Source organism: Oncorhynchus masou, unplaced genomic scaffold, assembly GCF_036934945.1.
Source record: "Oncorhynchus masou masou isolate Uvic2021 unplaced genomic scaffold, UVic_Omas_1.1 unplaced_scaffold_461, whole genome shotgun sequence".
In the NCBI taxonomy this organism is placed as follows: Eukaryota; Metazoa; Chordata; class Actinopteri; order Salmoniformes; family Salmonidae; genus Oncorhynchus; species Oncorhynchus masou.
In genome coordinates, this window is record NW_027011005.1 from 519,208 (window position 1) to 542,133 (window position 22,926).

The 22,926-nt window shown below is 45.9% G+C and overlaps 1 protein-coding gene across 1 annotated transcript in view; it reads right to left on the reverse strand.

Moving 5' to 3' along the window:
* Positions 1-1,000: 1,000 nt before the first annotated feature.
* LOC135535212 (coiled-coil domain-containing protein 81-like) overlaps positions 1,001-22,926 on the reverse strand; it is a 30,965-nt gene continuing 9,039 nt past the window's right edge. Inside the window, 16 exon segments of the mRNA XM_064961911.1 lie at positions 1,001-1,354; positions 1,901-2,026; positions 2,269-2,495; positions 5,787-5,861; positions 6,197-6,223; positions 8,946-9,024; positions 9,283-9,452; positions 9,657-9,764; positions 12,611-12,757; positions 14,584-14,649; positions 14,702-14,729; positions 18,194-18,333; positions 18,418-18,431; positions 19,923-20,043; positions 20,046-20,181; positions 22,124-22,275. Of these exon segments, the coding sequence (XP_064817983.1) occupies positions 1,216-1,354; positions 1,901-2,026; positions 2,269-2,495; positions 5,787-5,861; positions 6,197-6,223; positions 8,946-9,024; positions 9,283-9,452; positions 9,657-9,764; positions 12,611-12,757; positions 14,584-14,649; positions 14,702-14,729; positions 18,194-18,333; positions 18,418-18,431; positions 19,923-20,043; positions 20,046-20,181; positions 22,124-22,275 (1,755 nt within the window). The 3' untranslated portion in view covers positions 1,001-1,215.

The window sequence follows — 22,926 nt, forward strand, 5'->3', positions numbered from 1 at the left end:
TAACGCAGTTGAGTGTGATATATCATACTAAAGCAGTTGAGTGTGATATATCACACTAAAACAGTAGAGCGTGATATATCAAACTAAAGCAGTTGAGTGTGATATATCAAACTAAAGCAGTTGAGTGTGATATATCAAACTATAGCAGTTGAGTGTGATATATCAAACTAAAGCAGTTGAGTGTGATATATCAAACTAAAGCAGTTGAGTGTGATATATCAAACTAAAACAGTAGAGTGTGATATATCAAACTAAAGCAGTTGAGTGTGATATATCAAACTAAAGCAGTTGAGTGTGATATATCAAACTAAAGCAGTCGAGTGTGATATATCATACTAAAACAGTAGAGCGTGATATCAAACTAACGCAGTTGAGTGTGATATATCAAACTAAAACAGTAGAGTGTGATATATCATACTAAAGCAGTCGAGTGTGATATATCATACTGAAGCAGTCGAGTGTGATATATCAAACTAAAGCAGTTGAGTGTGATATATCAAACTAAAACAGTATATCAAACTAAAGAGTGTGTGATATATCATACTAAAGCAGTTGAGTGTGATATATCATACTAAAGCAGTTGAGTGTGATATATCATACTAAAGCAGTTGAGTGTGATATATCATACTGAAGCAGTTGAGTGTGATATATCATACTAAAGCAGTTGAGTGTGATATATCATACTGAAGCAGTTGAGTGTGATATATCATACTAAAGCAGTCGAGTGTGATATATCATACTGAAGCAGTCGAGTGTGATATCAAACTAACGCAGTTGAGTGTGATATATCAAACTAAAACAGTAGAGTGTGATATATCATACTGAAGCAGTTGAGTGTGATATATCATACTAAAGCAGTTGAGTGTGATATATCATACTGAAGCAGTTGAGTGTGATACATCATACTAAAGCAGTCGAGTGTGATATATCATACTGAAGCAGTTGAGTGTGATATATCATACTGAAGCAGTTGAGTGTGATATATCATACTGAAGCAGTTGAGTGTGATATATCATACTAAAGCAGTTGAGTGTGATACATCATACTAAACGATACTGGTGCGATCAAGACGTAGGATACGTCCTACAATTCGTATTATATTGTACGACCGCTATTACGTTGGTAAGCCAATGTAATGTAATCTAATGTAAAGTAACATATCATACTAAATGGAGTGGCATGGCTACGTTTGCTCTGAGACCAGGTTTCAGCGGTCTACACCATGAGGCGAGAGCCAGGGATGTAGTGAGACTCTTTCCAGATGTTTGTCTCTCCACAGTTCTCTGTCTTCCTCTTGCACTGGTAACAGCGGCGGTACTGCTCACACTGGTCAATCAGAAGACTGCTCCCAGACCTGTCATAGACATCAGAGATCAACGTCAGAATGTGGTCAAATCAATCAGCAGACTGCTCCCAGACCTGACATAGAGATCAGAGATCAACGTCAGAATGTGGTCAATCAATCAGCAGACTGCTCCCAGACCTGTCATAGACATCAGAGATCAACGTCAGAATGTGATGGTATAGATAGCAGACGTCAACTATCATGACAGTGATCGACTCAATCAGCCGGTCCCAAATCCCTTTTCTCCTTCTTGACCCTAACCCCCGATGCTAGCATGTCTGAAGGGTGTGTATAAACAGTGTTGTGGTAGATCTGAAGGGTCTGGATAGGTATAAACAGTGTAGTGGTAGATCTGAAGGGTCTGGATAGGTATAAACAGTGTAGTGGTAGATCTGAAGGGTCTGGATAGGTATAAACAGTAAAGTGGTAGATCTGAAGGGTCTGGATAGGTATAAACAGTGCAGTGGGAAAGCTTCCATCATATTGTTTCCATCCTACAGATCTGTAAACATAGAAGGGTTAGGGCCAGTCCAGGTTGTGATTTGAGTATATTACTTGATGAATTCCTTCTCCTCTCTGTCTCGGTGGCGTTTCAGGTCGGCGCTGCGTCTCCAGGTGTCCTCCAACGAGGCCCGCAGGTCACGCAGCTTCTCAAAGCGGTTGATGTGGTCGTTTATCAGTCTGCCAGGAGAGAGAGTGTGAGAGGAAAATATAGAAACAGAACATATAGACAAGACATCTCATATAAAATGGCCTTTAACCTTGAACCTTTCCATATACCATTTTTTTCTGCATTCTCATTTTATTCACTCACTTTCTGAATTTCAAGTGGAGAATTTCACCCTCCCCACTCCCCCGTCTCTCCATGACTCCCTCTCGCTCCCTTTCCCCCACCTCTCCCCCTGCCTTCCCCTTCCACTCACTCCTTCCTGTTCCTGCTGAGCATCTCTCTCTCGTTCTTCTGTTTGGTGCTGCGGTTAAGGAGCAGCTCTTTTCTCTTGTTATTAGCCGTGGTCAGCTGTTCCTGGTAGACCTTCTCCGCCCGCTGCCTCTGCTCGGACAGCCCAGCAGGGGTACAGTCCAGCTGGCCAAACACAGGGCCGTCCGAGTCGGGCAGGCGCGCTGGGAGGCCCGAGCCCTGGTATTCCACCTGGTAGATACGGTAATTAAATAACATCCATTAGATTTGTGGAGCATCAAGATCCTCTAATTATTTTTCTACTCAACCTGGGTGAAGATTACAATCACAGAGGAGCTCACAACTACTGGAAACTCATCTGTCATCTATAAGTACTGGAATCTCTCAACTATGACTTCCTGTTCTCGGTTAAAGAAGAGCCATTTGGTTGGCAGAGCATGAAGATCACCAGTGTGCTGAGATTGTTTTCTACTCAACCTGGACTAAACATAGACACCACAGAGGAGCTGGCCTACTGTTCAACCTGGACTAGACATAGACACCACAGAGGAGCTGGACTACTGTTCAACCTGGACTAGACATAGACACCACAGAGGAGCTAGACTACTGTTCAACCTGGACTAGACATAGACACCACAGAGGAGCTAGACTACTGTTCAACCTGGACTAGACGTAGACACCACAGAGGAGCTGGCCTACTGTTCAACCTGGACTAGACATAGACACCACAGAGGAGCTGGACTACTGTTCAACCTGGACTAGACATAGACACCACAGAGGAGTAGACTACTGTTCAACCTGGACTAGACATAGACACCACAGAGGAGCTGGACTACTGTTCAACCTGGACTAGACATAGACACCAGAGAGGAGCTGGCCTACTGTTCAACCTGGACCAGACATAGACACCACAGAGGAGCTGGACTACTGTTCAACCTGGACTAGACAGACACCACAGAGGAGCTGGACTACTGTTCAACCTGGACTAGACAGACACCACAGAGGAGCTGGACTACTGTTCAACCTGGAATAGACATAGACACCACAGAGGAGCTGGCCTACTGTTCAACCTGGACTAGACATAGACACCACAGAGGAGCTGGACTACTGTTCAACCTGGACTAGACATAGACACCACAGAGGAGCTGGACTACTGTTCAACCTGGACTAGACATAGACACCACAGAGGAGTAGACTACTGTTCAACCTGGACTAGACATAGACACCACAGAGGAGCTGGACTACTGTTCAACCTGGACTAGACATAGACACCAGAGAGGAGCTGGCCTACTGTTCAACCTGGACCAGACATAGACACCACAGAGGAGCTGGACTACTGTTCAACCTGGACTAGACAGACACCACAGAGGAGCTGGACTACTGTTCAACCTGGACTAGACAGACACCACAGAGGAGCTGGACTACTGTTCAACCTGGAATAGACATAGACACCACAGAGGAGCTGGCCTACTGTTCAACCTGGACTAGACATAGACACCACAGAGGAGCTGGACTACTGTTCAACCTGGACTAGACATAGACACCACAGAGGAGCTGGACTACTGTTCAACCTGGACTAGACATAGACACCACAGAGGAGCTGGACTACTGTTCAACCTGGACTAGACATAGACACCACAGAGGCGCTGGACTACTGTTCAACCTGGACTACATAGACACCACAGAGGAGCTGGACTACTGTTCAACCTGGACTAGACATAGACACCACAGAGGAGCTGGACTACTGTTCAACCTGGACTAGACATAGACACCACAGAGGAGCTGGACTACTGTTCAACCTGGACTAGACATAGACACCACAGAGGAGCTGGACTACTGTTCAACCTGGACTAGACATAGACACCACAGAGGAGCTGGACTACTGTTCAACCTGGACTAGACATAGACACCACAGAGGAGCTGGACTACTGTTCAACCTGGACTAGACATAGACACCACAGAGGAGCTGGACTACTGTTCAACCTGGACTAGACATAGACACCACAGAGGAGCTGGACTACTGTTCAACCTGGACTAGACATAGACACCACAGAGGAGTAGACTACTGTTCAACCTGGACTAGACATAGACACCACAGAGGAGCTGGACTACTGTTCAACCTGGACTCATAGACACCACAGAGGAGCTGGCCTACTGTTCAACCTGGACTAGACATAGACACCACAGAGGAGCTGGACTACTGTTCAACCTGGACTAGACATAGACACCAGAGAGGAGTAGACTACTGTTCAACCTGGACTAGACATAGACACCACAGAGGAGTAGACTACTGTTCAACCTGGACTAGACATAGACACCACAGAGGAGCTGGACTACTGTTCAACCTGGACTAGACATAGACACCACAGAGGAGTAGACTACTGTTCAACCTGGACTAGACATAGACACCAGAGAGGAGCTGGACTACTGTTCAACCTGGACTAGACATAGACACCACAGAGGAGCTGGACTACTGTTCAACCTGGACTAGACATAGACACCACAGAGGAGCTAGACTACTGTTCAACCTGGACTAGACATAGACACCAGAGAGGAGCTGGACTACTGTTCAACCTGGACTAGACATAGACACCACAGAGGAGCTGGACTACTGTTCAACCTGGACTAGACATAGACACCACAGAGGAGTAGACTACTGTTCAACCTGGACTAGACATAGACACCACAGAGGAGCTGGCCTACTGTTCAACCTGGACTAGACATAGACACCACAGAGGAGCTGGCCTACTGTTCAACCTGGACTAGACATAGACACCACAGAGGAGCTGGACTACTGTTCAACCTGGACTAGACGTAGACACCAGAGAGGAGCTAGACTACTGTTCAACCTGGACTAGACGTAGACACCAGAGAGGAGCTGGACTACTGTTCAACCTGGACTAGACATAGACACCACAGAGGAGTAGACTACTGTTCAACCTGGACTAGACATAGACACCACAGAGGAGTAGACTACTGTTTAACCTGGACTAGACATAGACACCACAGAGGAGCTGGACTACTGTTCAACCTGGACTAGACATAGACACCAGAGAGGAGCTGGACTACTGTTCAACCTGGACTAGACATAGACACCACAGAGGAGCTGGACTACTGTTCAACCTGGACTAGACATAGACATCACAGAGGAGCTGGACTACTGTTCAATTCCCTCATCTACTGCATTTCCTTCCTCAACTGTCCTTCTTTAAGTACTTCAAGTCTGGTTCAACTGTCCTTCTTTAAGTACTTCAAGTCTGGTTCAACTGTCCTTCTTTAAGTACTTCAAGTCTGGTTCAACTGTCCTTCTTTAAGTACTTCAAGTCTGGTTCAACTGTCCTTCTTTAAGTACTTCAAGTCTGGTTCAACTGTCCTTCTTTACCATGAATTGTTCCTCCTCTTCCTCCCCATTTCTCCTTCCTCTTTCCTTCCCTCTCTATCCCTTCTTTATCGTAAACCTCTCCATCTGTCTCCCCCTATCCTCTCGTCTCCGTGGAGACTTGTCTATATTATGTTTCCTGCCTGCTCTGAGTGGTTTCCTGGTGCTGTCTGTCCCTGGATGGGCGGGAACATCACTCTCCTATCTCCCTTGGCCTTCTGCTTGCCCTTCTCTGTCTCCCCCTATCCTCTCGTCTCCGTGGAGACTTGTCTATATTATGTTTCCTGCCTGCTCTGAGTGGTCTCCTGGTGCTGTCTGTCCCTGGATGGGCGGGAACATCACTCTCCTATCTCCCTTGGCCTTCTGCTTGCCCTTCTCTGTTTCCACCTGTACAACAAGACAGGTGGTCGGGTAAACATCAATCTGTAGTGGTCCCCTCTGCCTTGCTCAGCCATAACCTGTGCAGCACACCTGGGAGTTCAGCTATTCAATCCACAGCCTTTTTATCAACATAATAAATATCCCTCCACTTCAACATGCACTTGTGTAACACATGGTGGGAGGCATGTCTTTGGTAGGTCTGGTATGGTAGATATGGTCTGGTCTGGTAGGTCTGGTCGGGTAGGTCTGGCCTGTAGGTAGGGTCTGGTAGGTATGGTCTGGTAGGTCTGGCCTGGTAGGTCTGGCCTGGTAGGAAGGGGCTGGTAGGTATGGTAGGTAGGGTCTGGTAGGTAGGGTCTGGTAGGTATGGTCTGGTGGGTCTGGTCTGGTCTGGTAGGTAGGGTCTGGTAGATCTGGTCTGGTACAGTGCCTTGCCAAAGTATTCGGCCCCCTTGAACTTTGCGACTTTTTGCCACATTTCAGGCTTCAAACATAAAGATATAAAACTGTATTTTTTTGTGAAGAATCAACAACAAGTGGGACACAATCATGAAGTGGAACGACATTTATTGGATATTTCAAACTTTTTTAACAAATCAAAAACTGAAAAATTGGGCGTGCAAAATTATTCAGCCCCCTTAAGTTGATACTTTGTAGCGCCACCTTTTGCTGTGATTACAGCTGTAAGTCGCTTGGGGTATGTCTCTATCAGTTTTGCACATCGAGAGACTGAAATTTTCTCCCATTCCTCCTTGCAAAACAGCTCGAGCTCAGTGAGGTTGGATGGAGAGCATTTGTGAACAGCAGTTTTCAGTTCTTTCCACAGATTCTCGATTGGATTCAGGTCTGGACTTTGACTTGGCCATTCTAACACCTGGATATGTTTATTTTTGAACCATTCCATTGTAGATTTTGCTTTATGTTTTGGATCATTGTCTTGTTGGAAGACAAATCTCCGTCCCAGTCTCAGGTCTTTTGCAGACTCCATCAGGTTTTCTTCCAGAATGGTCCTGTATTTGGCTCCATCCATCTTCCCATCAATTTGAACCATCTTCCCTGTCCCTGCTGAAGAAAAGCAGGCCCAAACCATGATACTGCCACCACCATGTTTGACAGTGGAAATGGTGTGTTCAGGGTGATGAGCTGTGTTGCTTTTACGCCAAACATAACGTTTTGCATTGTTGCCAAAAAGTTCAATTTTGGTTTCATCTGACCAGAGCACCTTCTTCCACATGTTTGGTGTGTCTCCCAGGTGGCTTGTGGCAAACTTTAAACGACACATTTTATGGATATCTTTAAGAAATGGCTTTCTTCTTGCCACTCTTCCATAAAGGCCAGATTTGTGCAATATACGACTGATTGTTGTCCTATGGACAGAGTCTCCCACCTCAGCTGTAGATCTCTGCAGTTCATCCAGAGTGATCATAGGCCTCTTGTCTGCATCTCTGATCAGTCTTCTCCTTGTATGAGCTGAAAGTTTAGAGAGACGGCCAGGTCTTGGTAGATTTGCAGTGGTCTGATACTCCTTCCATTTCAATATTATCGCTTGCACAGTGCTCCTTGGGATGTTTAAAGCTTGGGAAATCTTTTTGTATCCAAATCCGGCTTTAAACTTCTTCACAACAGTATCTCGGACCTGCCTGGTGTGTTCCTTGTTTTTCATGATGCTCTCTGAGCTTTTAACGGACCTCTGAGACTATCACAGTGCAGGTGCATTTATACGGAGACTTGATTACACACAGGTGGATTGTATTTATCATCATTAGTCATTTAGGTCAACATTGGATCATTCAGAGATCCTCACTGAACTTCTGGAGAGAGTTTGCTGCACTGAAAGTAAAGGGGCTGAATAATTTTGCACGCCCAATTTTTCAGTTTTTGGTTTGTTAAAAAAGTTTGAAATATCCAATAAATGTCGTTCCATTTCATGATTGTGTCCCACTTGTTGTTGATTCTTCACAAAAAAATAAAGTTTTACATCTTTATGTTTGAAGCCTGAAATGTGGCAAAAGGTCGCAAAGTTCAAGGGGGCCGAATACTTTCGCAAGGCACTGTAGGTAGGGTCTGGTAGGTCTGGTCTGGTCTTGTAGGTCTAATCTTGTAGGTATGGTCTGGTAGGTATGGTCTGGTAGGCATGGTCTGGTCTGGTAGGTCTGGTCTGGTAGGTGTGGTCTGGTAGGCATGGTCTGGTCTGGTAGGTCTGGTCTGGTAGGTGTGGTCTGGTAGGTATGGTCTGGTAGGTATGGTCTGGTAGGTCTGGCCTGGTAGGTCTGGCCTGGTAGGTCTTGCCTGGTAGGTCTGTTCTGGTAGGTATGGCCTGGTAGGTCTGGTCTGGTAGGTCTGGTGTGGTAGGTCTGGTCTGGTAGGTCTGGCCTGGTAGGTATGGTCTGGTAGGTATGGTCTGGTAGGTCTGGTCTGGTAGGTATGGTAGGTCTGGTAGGTATGGTCTGGTAGGTCTGGTCTGGTAGGTATGGCCTGTAAGGTATGGTCTGGTAGGTATGGTCTGGTAGGTATTGCCTGGTAGGTCTGGTCTGGTAGGTCTGGTCTGGTAGGTATGGCCTGGTAGGTATGGTAGGTCTGGTCTGGTAGGGTCTGGTAGGTCTGGTCTGGTCGGTATGGTCTGGTAGGTATGGTCTGGTAAATCTGGAGCAGATATGTACGGCCTGGTAGGTATGTTCTGGTAGGTATGGCCTGGTAGGCAGGGTCTGGTAGGTCTGGCCTGGTAGGTATGGTCTGGTAGGTCTGGCCAGGTAGGTATGGCCTGGTAGGTATGGCAGGTATGGTCTGGTCTGGTAGGTCTGGTCTGGTAGGTCTGGTTTGGAAGGTATGGTCTGGTCTGGTAGGTCTGGCCAGGTAGGTATGGTCTGGTAGGTAGGGTCTGGTAAGTATGCTATATAATATATGGTAGGACAGACTCTTACCTGTGTATCCAGGGCTTTCTTGTAGCAGCTAGTGTTCTTCTGTCTCAGGTGGAGCTGCTGGGACTTTTGCAAGGCGATTCTGAGACACACAATAGCTATTCACACACTGTTGAAACTGAGCAACAGACTGTACAATGACCACAGCATTCTGTATGTACAGTGGAGACCACAGGCCTGTTGACATGGGTTCATGGCAGCAGGGGCACTTCCTCTTAGACAAACATTTTGACGTGGTACCCTACTCCCTTAATAGTGCACTGAAGAGCCCTGGTCAAAACTAAGTAGTGCACTACATAGGGAATGGTTGTGCCATTTGGGACCCAGATGCATCACCTACTCCTGTGCCAGCTGGACCTGTTGTAGCAGGTCGATGAGCTCCTGGTCCTGCTGAGTCTGGCTGACCTGGCCTTTCCTCCACTCCGCCTGGGCCCGCAGATCCCGCATGTAGCCGCGCTGCTTATGGACCCTGGGAGGGGTGAGGGGACGGCCCTTGAAGATGTACGAACCCTGTGGGGGGAGAGGGGGGGGTTCAATATCATCACCACATCATTCATTGATCAGTTTAGACCATTGGCTAAGTGTTGCAATAGTAACTGTGCATAGACCAATGCATGCTAAATGCAGCAACTGAAAAGCCGTGGACCATTTGAACTCGAGAACATTTAAAACCCCTGAAGATCAGTGTGCTGATTGGACAAGGCCAGGGCTCACATGGAAGTGGGAGGAGCGAGCAACCTTCTTCTCCTTCATGGCTTCAGACACGGCCAGGTTGAACGCTGCCACCTTCTGGTTGTTCTCACGTATCTCCAGACGGTCTGCCTAACACACACACACACACACACACACACACACACACACACACACACACACACACACACACACACACCACATCACAAATACACACACACCACATCACATATACACACACACACACACCACATCACAAATACACACACACACACACACACCACAAATACACACACACACACACACCACAAATACACACACACACCACATCACAAATACACACACACACACACACACACATCACAAATACACACACACACACCACAAATACACACACACACACACACCACAAATACACACACACCACATCACAAATACACACACACCACAAATATACACACACCACAAATACACACACACACACAACACATCACAAATACATACACCACATCACAAATACACACACACCACCACATCACAAATACACACACACACACACACACATCACAAATACATACACCACATCACAAATACACACACACCACCACATCACAAATACACACACACACACCACCACATCACAAATACACACACACACACACCACATCACAAATACACACACACACCACACATCACAAATACACACACACACACACACACCACATCACAAATACACACACACACACACACCACAACACAAATACACACACACACCATAAATACACACACACCACATCACAAATATATACACACACACACCACCACAACACAAATACACACACACACACCACCACGACACAAATACACACACACACACACCACCACGACACAAATACACACCACCACGACACAAATACACACACACACACACACCACCACAACACAAATACACACACACACACACACCACCACAACACAAATACACACACACACACCACACCACCACAACACAAATACACACACACACACCACATCACAAATACACACACACACCACATCACAAATACACACACACACCCCACCCCATCACAAATACACACACACACCCCCACAACACAAATAGACACACACACACACACACCCCACCACATCACAAATACACACACACCCCACCACATCACAAATACACACACCCACACACCACATCACCAATACACACACCCCCACACACACCCCCACACACACACCACCACATCACAAATACACACACACACCACCACAACACAAATACACACACACACCACCACAACACAAATACACACACACCACCACATCACAAATACACACACACCACCACATCACAAATACACACACACCACCACAACACAAATACACACACACACCACCACATCACAAATACACACACACAACACCACAACACAAATACACACACACACACACCACCACAACAAATACACACACACACCACATCACAAATACACACACACACACCACCACAACACAAATAACACACACACACACACACACACCCCACCACATCACAAATACACAGACACACACCCACCACATCACAAATACACACACACACCACCACAACACAAATACACACACACACACCACCACAACAAATACACACACACACCACATCACAAATACACACACACACACCACATCACAAATACACACCACATCACAAACACAGACACACACCCACACCACATCACAAATACACACACCCCCGCACACACCACATCACAAATACACACACACACACCACCACATCACAAATACACACACACCCCACCACATCATAAATACACACACACCCCCCACCACATCACAAATACACACACATACCACCACACCACAAATACACACGGGCTCAGTGTCACCTCACTACTGAGTTTAATCTGGCTACTGAGTTTAATCTGACTACTGTGTTTAATCTGACTACTGAGTTTAATCTGACTACTGAGTTTAATCTGACTACCGAGTTTAATCTGACTACCGAGTTTAATCTGACTACTGAGTTTAATGTAACTACTGAGTTTAATCTGACTACTGAGTTTAATCTGACTACCGAGTTTAATCTGACTACCGAGTTTAATCTGACTACTGTGTTTAATGTAACTGAGTTTAATCTGACTACTGAGTTTAATCTGACTACCGAGTTTAATCTGACTACCGAGTTTAATCTGACTACCGAGTTTAATCTGACTACTGTGTTTAATGTAACTGAGTTTAATCTGACTACTGAGTTTAATCTGACTACCGAGTTTAATCTGACTACTGTGTTTAATGTAACTGAGTTTAATCTGACTACTGAGTTTAATCTGACTACTGAGTTTAATCTGACTACCGAGTTTAATCTGACTACCGAGTTGAATGTAACTACCTGAGTTTAATCTGACTACCGAGTTTAATCTGACTACCGAGTTGAATGTAACTACTGAGTTTAATCTGACTACCGAGTTTAATCTGACTACCGAGTTGAATGTAACTACTGAGTTTAATCTGACTACCGAGTTTAATCTGACTACCGAGTTGAATGGAACTACTGAGTTTAATCTGGCTACTGGGTTTAATCTGACTACTGAGTTTAATCTGACTACTGAGTTTAATCTGACTACCGAGTTTAATATGACTACCGAGTTTAATCTGACTACCGAGTTGAATGTAACTACTGAGTTTAATCTGACTACCGAGTTTAATCTGACTACCGAGTTGAAAGGAACTACTGGGTTTAATCTGACTACTGAGTTTAATCTGACTACTGAGTTTAATCTGACTACTGAGTTTAATGTGACTCCAGCACTAAAACAGAAGTACTACGACAGACTCTCCCCCTGGCTTTCAGTCTAGTAGTATTCTGTCTATTCATCACTCCAAGACAAAGAGTAAAAGACAACCGGGAACATCTGTTCCTCATCTCATCATCAGAGTGGTGTTGGCCTCACCTGCTCCCTCTGTAGGCAGTACTGGTCTCTGCGCTGCTCGTTGAACTGTAACACCCTCTCCTCCTCCTGCTGTTCCGTCAGCCTCTCCTCTGCCAGGTAGTGGGGGATGTTACGCTGGGCCCGCTGCATGCACAGGTAACACAACTCCTATAGGGAAGGATAGGTGATGTTATATACACAGGTAACACCTCCTATAGGGAAGGATAGGTGATGTTATATACACAGGTAACACAACTCCTATAGGGAAGGATAGGTGATGTTATATACACACTCCTATTGGGAAGGATAGGTGATGTTATATACACAGGTAACACCTCCTATAGAGAAGGATAGGTGATGTCATATACACAGGTAACACAACTCCTATAGGGAAGGATAGGTGATGTTATACACACAGGTAACACCTCCTATAGGGAAGGATAGGTGATGTTATATACACAGGTAACACAACTCCTATTGGGAAGGATAGGTGATGTTATATACACAGGTAACACAACTCCTATAGGGAAGGATAGGTGATGTTATATACACAGGTAACACCTCCTATAGGGAAGGATAGGTGATGTTATATACACAGGTAACACCTCCTATAGGGAAGGATAGGTGATGTTATATACACAGGTAACACAACTCCTATAGGGAAGGATAGGTGATGTTATATATACAGGTAACACCTCCTATAGGGAAGGATAGGTGATGTTATATACACAGGTAACACAACTCCTATAGGGAAGGATAGGTGATGTTATATACACAGGTAACACACCTCCTATAGGGAAGGATAGGTGATGTTATATACACAGGTAACACCTCCTATAGGGAAGGATAGGTGATGTTATATACACAGGTAACACCTCCTATAGGGAAGGATAGGTGATGTTATATACACAGGTAACACCTCCTATAGGGAAGGATAGGTGATGTTATATACACAGGTAACACAACTCCTATAGGGAAGGATAGGTGATGTTATATACACAGGTAACACCTCCTATAGGGAAGGATAGGTGATGTTATATACACAGGTAACACCTCCTATTGGGAAGGATAGGTGATGTTATATACACAGGTAACACAACTCATAGGGAAGGATAGGTGATGTTATATAACACCTCCTATAGGGAAGGATAGGTGATGTTATACACACAGGTAACACCTCCTATAGGGAAGGATAGGTGATGTTATATACACAGGTAACACCTCCTATAGGGAAGGATAGGTGATGTTATATACACAGGTAACACCTCCTATAGGGAAGGATAGGTGATGTTATATACACAGGTAACACAACTCCTATAGGGAAGGATAGGTGATGTTATATACACAGGTAACACCTCCTATAGGGAAGGATAGGTGATGTTATATACACAGGTAACACAACTCACAACTCCTATTGGGAAGGATAGGTGATGTTATATACACAGGTAACACAACTCACAACTCCTATTGGGAAGGATAGGTGATGTTATATACACAGGTAACACCTCCTATAGGGAAGGATAGGTGATGTTATATACACAGGTAACACAACTCCTATAGGGAAGGATAGGTGATGTTATATATACAGGTAACACCTCCTATAGGGAAGGATAGGTGATGTTATATACACAGGTAACACCTCCTATAGGGAAGGATAGGTGATGTTATATACACAGGTAACACCTCCTATAGGGAAGGATAGGTGATGTTATATATACAGGTAACACCTCCTATAGGGAAGGATAGGTGATGTCATATACACAGGTAACACAACTCCTATAGGGAAGGATAGGTGATGTTATATACACAGGTAACACAACTCCTATAGGGAAGGATAGGTGATGTTATATACACAGGTAACACCTCCTATAGGTGATGTTATATACAACACACAGTCCTGTTGATTGATTGATTGATTGATACCCCTCATACACACCCTATAGGGAAGGATACAAAACACAGCAGGGAAGTGTCCGGCACACACACACACACACCTGTCCAGCCCTGTTGTGGTTGACACAGGGCATGTCCAGGGAAGGATGATGATATACACAGTCCCCCTATAGGGAAGGATTGATGTTATATACCCCTCCTTCAGGGAGCAGCGGTAACCCTCCATGGTAGGATAGACACTGTGGACCTACAGGATGTTATATACACAGGTAACACCTCCTATAGGGAAGGATAGGTGATGTTATATACAGCAGGTTGGAAACAGATAGCAGATACAGAAACAGATATCTTTCAGATCAGGGAAGCTATTCAACCACAGTCCTGGGTTATCTTTCAGCTCAGGAGCTATTCAACCACAGTCCTGGGTTATCTTTCAGATCAGGGTAGCTATTCAACCACAGTCCTGGGTTATCTTTCAGCTCAGGGGCTATTCAACCACAGTCGTAGGTTATCTTTCAGCTCAGGAGCTATTCAACCACAGTCCTGGGTTATCTTTCAGATCAGGAGCTATTCAACCACAGTCCTGGGTTATCTTTCAGCTCAGGGGCTATTCAACCACAGTCCTGGGTTATCTTTCAGATCAGGAGCTATTCAACCACAGTCCTGGGTTATCTTTCAGATCAGGAGCTATTCAACCACAGTCCTGGGTTATCTTTCAGATCAGGGGCTATTCAACCACAGTCCGAGGTTATCTTTCAGATCAGGGGCTATTCAACCACAGTCCGAGGTTATCTTTCAGATCAGGGGCTATAGCTGCCTTAATTTTGCTGGACCCCAGGAAGAGTAGTGGAGATCCATAATAAATGCAAATACAATCGCAGTCCTGGGTTATCTTTCAGACCAGGGGCTATTCAACCACAGTCCTGGGAGACCAAAATACACCTGGTTATGTACCCCAAATGGCACCCTATTCCCATAGTGCACTTCGTTTGACCAAACGAACACACACCACATCACAAATACACACACACACCACCGCGTCACTTTCTCCTGCACAGCCGGAGCCAAGTGATAATTGAAGGCTTCCAATAGGGTATCATTGGGGACGCAGACAGTGTCTGTATGGACGGAGGAACGTCCAGAGGGGTCTAGTTTCAGAGTCCAGGGCCACGGGACCGCTGTGGGGGGTGCAGGGCAGGCTAAACCTCAGGGCACACTGTCTGAATGATCAGGTGGTGACAGGTGAGGAACTGTCCCACACAGGGAGAGCTGCATCATTCATGGAGCCACTACCCCCGGACAGGACAGTAACACAAGTACCCTCTCCTAAACTCATGCAGATTGCCCAAGGGTGTGTTCCAATAATATAATAAAAACTTGTTCACTACTTCCCATAAATCTAAAAGCATTGAATTGGAGGCATGGGGCTACTGGGAGTTTCCACCATATTTCTTATACCAGTCATTTCCTTTCAAATCAGTGAAGGGAAGTGAACAAGTACACACTTTGGGAGGAAGGAGAGATAATTGGGACATAGCCTAGGTATTGGGTCTTCAGGTCTTAGCCACTGAATTTAACTTATTACTGGGTCAGAGAGCTAATGCAAGTCTACAGGTCTTAGTCAAGGCTACTCACTGAATTTAACTTATTTGGGTAAAACATAAGGATAGCTCTTAGAAGTGATGATTAAAACACTGGTTTCCAAACTGGTTTTCTGTTAAATTATGCAATCTGCTGTAGGCTGGGAGTGGGGTCTTGTGTTACAGTCCTGGATTAACAGGGTTAGAGAGGTCTTGTGTCTCTGTCCTAGATTAACAGGTGTAAAGGTGAGACCTACCAGGGTCAAGCTTCACTCACTATCCTGTGGCAGTATGTGACAATTATTATTTTTTTTTAACCTTTATTTAACTAGGCAAGTCAGTTAAGAACAAATTCTTATTTTCAATGGCGGCCTAGGAACAGTGGGTTAGCTGCCTGTTCAGGGGTCAGAACGACAGATTTGTACCTTGTCAGCTTGGGGGTTGTAACTTGCAACCTTCCGGTTACAAGTCCAACACTCTAACCACTAGGCTACCCTGCCGCCCCAATGTCCCAAATGGCACCCTATTCCTTATGTAGTGCACTACCTTTGATCAAAGCTCTATGAAGTAGTGCACTACCTTTGATCAAAGCCCTATGAAGTAGTGCACTACTTTTGATCAAAGCCCTATGAAGTAGTGCACTACTTAACATATGGGATATGGTGCCATGCAGCCTGGTCAGTAGGAGATGAGGTTAACAGTGTTAGCCGACAATAGCTGGGGTTAACAGTGTTAGCCGACAATAGCTGGGGTTAGTAGTGTTAGCCGACAATAGCTGGGGTTAACAGTGTTAGCCGACAATAGCTGGGGTTAGCAGTGTTAGCCGACAATAGCTGGGGTTAACAGTGTTAGCCGACAATAGCTGGGGTTAACAGTGTTTGCCGACAATAGCTGGGATTAACAGTGTTTGCCGACAATAGCTGGGGTTAAGTGAGACCGACAATAGTGTTTGCAGTGAGACCGACAATAGTTGGGGTTAGCAGTAAGACCGACAATAGCTGGGGTTAGCAATGAGGCCGACAATAGCTGGGGTTAACAGTGTTAGCCGACAATAGCTGGGGTTAACAGTGAGACCGACAATAGCTGGGGTTAGCAGTGAGGCGACAATAGCTGGGGTTAGCAGTGAGGCCGACAATAGCTGGGGTTAGCAGTGAGGCCGAGAATAGCTGGGGTTAACAGTGTTAGCCGACAATAGCCGGGGTTAGCAGTGAGGCCAACAATAGTTGGGGTTAGCAGCGAGGCCGACAATAGCTGGGGTTAACAGTGTTAGGCCGACAATAGCTGGGGTTAACAGTGTTAGCCGACAATAGCTAGGGTTAGCAGTGAGGCCAACAATAGTTGGGGTTAGCAGCGAGGCCGACAATAGCTGGGGTTAACAGTGTTAGCCGACAATAGCTGGGTTAACAGTGTTAGCCGACAATAGCTAGGGTTAGCAGTGAGGCCGACAATAGTTGGGGTTAGCAGCGAGGTCGACAATAGCTGGGGTTAACAGTGTTAGCCGACAATAGCTGGGGTTAACAGTGTTAGCCGACAATAGCCAGGGTTAGCAGTGAGGCCAACAATAGTTGGGGTTAGCAGCGAGGCCGACAATAGCTGGGGTTAACACTGTTAGCCGACAATAGCTGGGGTTAACAGTGTTAGCCAACAATAGCTGGGGTTAGCAGTGAGGCCGACAATAGCTCGGGTTAACAGTGTTAGCCGACAATAGCTGGGGTTAACAGTGAAGCCGACAATAGCTGGGGTTAGCAGTGTTAGCCGACAATAGCTGGGGTTAACAGTGAAGCCGACAATAGCTGGGATTAACAGTGAAGCCGACAATAGCTGGGGTTAACAGTGAGGCCGACAATAGCTGGGGTTAGAAGTGAGGCCGACAATAGCTGGGGTTAGCAGTGAGGCCGACAATAGCTGGGGTTAGCAGTGAGGCCGACAATAGCTGGGGTTAGCAGTGAGGCCGACAATAGCTGGGGTTAGCAGTGAGGCCGACAATAGCTGGGGTTAGCAATGTTAGCCGACAATAGCAGGGGTTAGCAGTGTTAGCCGACAATAGCTGGGGTTAACAGTGAGACCGACAATAGCAGGGGTTAGCAGTGAGTCCGACGATAACTGGGGTTAGCAGTGAGTCCGACAGTACCTGTCAGTGTTGGTCTCCACTGGAGGTCTGGGCTCCAGGTCATCAGTGAGACTGATCCCGTTGACCTTGGCTGGGTGCAGGGTGTGTCTGGATCTGGACTGCGGAGTCACCAGGGATTCTGGGTAAACGTGGTAACATAACTACAGATGAGAAAGACTCGGCAGATGAAAAGACATACATGTTCTGGGATACGCCCATGTCTAGATAATGTTATATCAGCTTACCTTTCTCTCCAACACTGGGTTATCAAGGTTAAGTGAGAGCAACACATATCACTCACCAGAGACGTTACACCCATTAAAATCCCTCAATCTGATCGAGATATTCACTGAGTTAATCCAAATCAAATAAATATGGTCATCAGTTGAATATGGTGATCAATTGAATATGGTCATCAGTTGAATATGGTCATCAATTGAATTTGGTCATCAGTTGAATATGGTCATCAATTGAATATGGTCATCAGTTGAATATGGTCATCAATTGAATTTGGTCATCAGTTGAATATGGTCATCAGTTGAATATGGTCATCAATTGAATATGGTCATCAATTGAATATGGTCATCAATTGAATATGGTCATCAATTGAATATGGTCATCAGTTGAATATGGTCATCAGTTGAATATAGTCATCAATTGAATATGGTCATCAATTGAATATAGTCATCAATTGAATATGGTCATCAATTGAATATAGTCATCAATTGAATATGGTCATCAATTGAATATGGTCATCAATTGAATATGGTCATCAGTTGAATATGGTCATCAGTTGAATATAGTCATCAATTGAATATGGTCATCAATTGAATATAGTCATCAATTGAATATGGTCATCCATTTGAATATGGTCATCAATTGAATATCCTCTCCCCAGTCATTCCCCCCTGTTCGGAAGAGATCCTGGGGAGGATGATGGTCATCAGTCCCTGTTATATGGTCATCAGTTGAATATAGTCATCTGGGATTGAATATGGTCATCAATTGAATATAGTCATCAATTGAATATGGTCATCAGTTGAATATGGTGATCAATTGAATATGGTCATCAGTTGAATATGGTCATCAGTTGAATATGGTCATCAATTGAATATGGTCATCAGTTGAATATGGTCATCAATTCAATTTGACATTGGAGAGCCATAAAACCCCTTGTTTTTAGAGGACTAGATTACACCACTGTCTCTCCCAAAGTCACCTCCATTCTTCTTCCTCCTGTCTGAGTCTGTCTGGACCTGGGCCAGGGCCTCCTCTCAGCAACACCAGTCCTTCCCCCCTCCACCACGTTCGGAAGAGATCCTGGGGACTGGATGACCAGTGGCGTCCCCTGCTGGTCCCTGTTATGCTGGATCTCTCAAAACAGGACAGAGTTGCTCCAGGTGCCAGGTCTCTGGGATAGAGACAACCTGGGTTGGATAAGTAGGATGGCTCTCTCCATCCCATTGTCATCAACACAAATACAAAAGCACTTCATCCCACCCCCACATGCTGCTAACACACCAAGATGGCTCTCTCTCTCCCACTGTCTCTCACACACACACATACAACACACACATGGCTCTCTCATCCCACCCCCAACATGCTCTCCACAGACAGAGATATTAACACACCAAGATGGCCTCTCTATCCCACCCCAACCCCCATACAGACATAGTAACTACCTACATGACATATCTAATCCACCCTACTGACATTGGAGAGCACCAAGATGCAGCTTCCCACCCCCAACATGCTCGTCCAGGGAGGTGACAAAGATCGTGGTAGAACTTCATCTTGACTTTGCTCCGATGGCAGAACAACAGCTCTCCGATGGAGTGGAAGGTGAAGAGGACTGAGCGTCCCACCCCCAACATGCTCTCACAGACAACACCAGCAAGATGTCTCTCTCCCACCCCCACATGCCCTCCACCACGTGATGCTCAACCCCCAACATGCTCTCCACAGACAGGGCTGTGAAGTTGAGCTGGACCAGTGGCACGTCCCCACCCCCAACATGCTGTGAAGACAGATGGATAACTCACATTCCTAGTGTTAGTGTACTGGTCTCCTGTGATGATTAACCACCAAGATGGCTTGTCTTGAGACCTGAAGACTTGAGATATCCAGGTTAAAGCTATAGGCTTTAGCTCAGCAGTCGTGTATAGACAGACAACCTGGGTTGGATAAGAGTCAGCCACACCAAGATGGCTCTCTCCATCCCATTCCGAACATGCTCTCCACAGACAGAGATAGTAACACACCAAGATGGCTCTCTCTATCCCACCCCCAACATGCTCTCCACAGACAGAGATGGTAACACACCAAGATGGCTCTCTCCATCCCATTCCGAACATGCTCTCCACAGACAGAGATATTAACACACCAAGATGGCTCTCTCTATCCCACCCCCAACATGCTCTCCACAGACAGATATTAAAAGACCAAGATGGCGCTCTCTATCCCACCCCCAACATGCTCTCCACAGACAGATATTAAAAGACCAAGATGGCTCTCTCTATCCCACCCCCAACATGCTCTCCACAGACAGAGATAGTAACACACCAAGATGGCTCTCTCTATCCCACCCCCAACATGCTCTCCACAGACAGATAAACACACCAAGATGGCTCTCTCTATCCCACCCCCAACATGCTCTCCTCAGACATAGTAACACACCAAGATGGCTCTCTCCCACCCCCAACATATCCCACCAACAACATGCTCTCCACAGACAGAGATGGTAACACACCAAGATGGCTCTCTCTATCCCACCCCCAACATGCTCTCCACAGACAGATATTAAAAGACCAAGATGGCTCTCTCTATCCCACCCCCAACATGCTCTCCACAGACAGATATTAAAAGACCAAGATGGCTCTCTCTATCCCACCCCCAACATGCTCTCCACAGACAGAGATATTAACAGACCAAGATGGCTCTCTCTATCCCACCCCCAACATGCTCTCCACAGACCTAGTAACACACCAAGATGGCTCTCTCTATCCCACCCCCAACATGCTCTCCTCAGACATAGTAACACACCAAGATGGCTCTCTCTATCCCACCCCCAACATGCTCTCCACAGACAGAGATAGTAACACACCAAGATGGCTCTCTCTATCCCACCCCCAACATGCTCTCCACAGACAGAGATAGTAACACACCAAGATGGCTCTCTCTATCCCACCCCCAACATGCTCTCCACAGACAGAGATAGTAACACACCAAGATGGCTCTCTCTATCCCACCCCCAACATGCTCTCCACAGACAGAGATAGTAACACACCAAGATGGCTCTCTATATCCCACCCCCAACATGCTCTCCACAGACAGATATTAACACACCAAGGCTCTCTCTATCCCACACCCCCAACATGCTCTCCACAGACAGGCTCTCTATCCCACCCCCAACATGATGGCTCTCTCTATCCCACCCCCAACATGCTCTCCTCAGACATAGTAACACACCAAGATGGCTCTCTCTATCCCACCCCCAACATGCTCTCCACAGACAGAGATATTAACACACCAAGATGGCTCTCTCTATCCCACCCCCAACATGCTCTCCACAGACAGAGATATTAACACACCAAGATGGCTCTCTCTATCCCACCCCCAACATGCTCTCCACAGACAGGCCTGGGAAGTTGAGCTGAACCAGTGGCACATCCCCTGCAGTGACGACGGACGGACAGACGGGTAGCACAGGCACACGCATAGAAATACAACGACTAGAACGGACATGTCATCGTGTTGCTACTGCTAAAAGCAACACTTGGATTTAGACACACAGCTGTGCACCGGGTTTTTTCACAACTCAGGCTTGACATCTGCGATCGTTCACATAAACGCGCTAGCGTTAACAGACGATGTCTCATGTGTGTGTCTGTCTGTGTGCGTGCGTGCGTACGCGTACTCGCGTGTGTGTGTGTGTTCTTGGCCCACTCACCTGCAGACAGCGGTTTGACCTGCTTGAGGCCGTGTGACTGGGACAGCTTCTCAGAGAGCAGGAAGATGGGTCGCTGGATCAAAACAAACTTGTTGCCTACGTCCAGCTTCTGCTGAGAGAAGGTGAAGGATCCCAGGCCTGCAATGTAGACCCCCTGGACAGACAGACAGACAGACAGACAGACAGACAGACACAACAAGTTGTCAACCAGTTCTCCTAGACCTGATGATGAATATAGCTGAAAGACATCATGACTATTTATGCCTCTACTATTTATCATATGTCATATTTACTTCCCTAATGTTTCCTGACTTTCCTCAAAGCTAAAAGATTTCTTAATCTCACTGAAAATTGGGCAATAAAATAGTTTCCAGCTTCAAATCTGTTACAAAATAGTCCAATTTTAGAGTTTATATTCATACACAGACCAAAAAGGTAAAGTTAAATTAAATTAATTCCAATCCCAATTAAAATACAACAGCTGGTTTTATTGGCTGACTGGCATCGCTCAGAGAGCAGCAGCCTGTGCCCTTTTCTCTCACTTGTAGAAAGCAGAGAGCAGCAGCCTGCGCCCTTTTCTCTCACTTGTAGAAAGCAGAGAGCAGCCTGTGCCCTTTTCTCTCACTTGTAGAGCCTGCGCCCTTTTCTCTCACTTGTAGAAAGCAGAGAGAAGCAGCCTGCGCCCTTTTCTCTCACTTGTAGAAAGCAGAGAGCAGCAGCTTGCGCCCTTTTCTCTCACTTGTAGAAAGCAGAGAGCAGCAGCCTGCGCCCTTTTCTCTCACTTGTAGAAAGCAGAGAGAAGCAG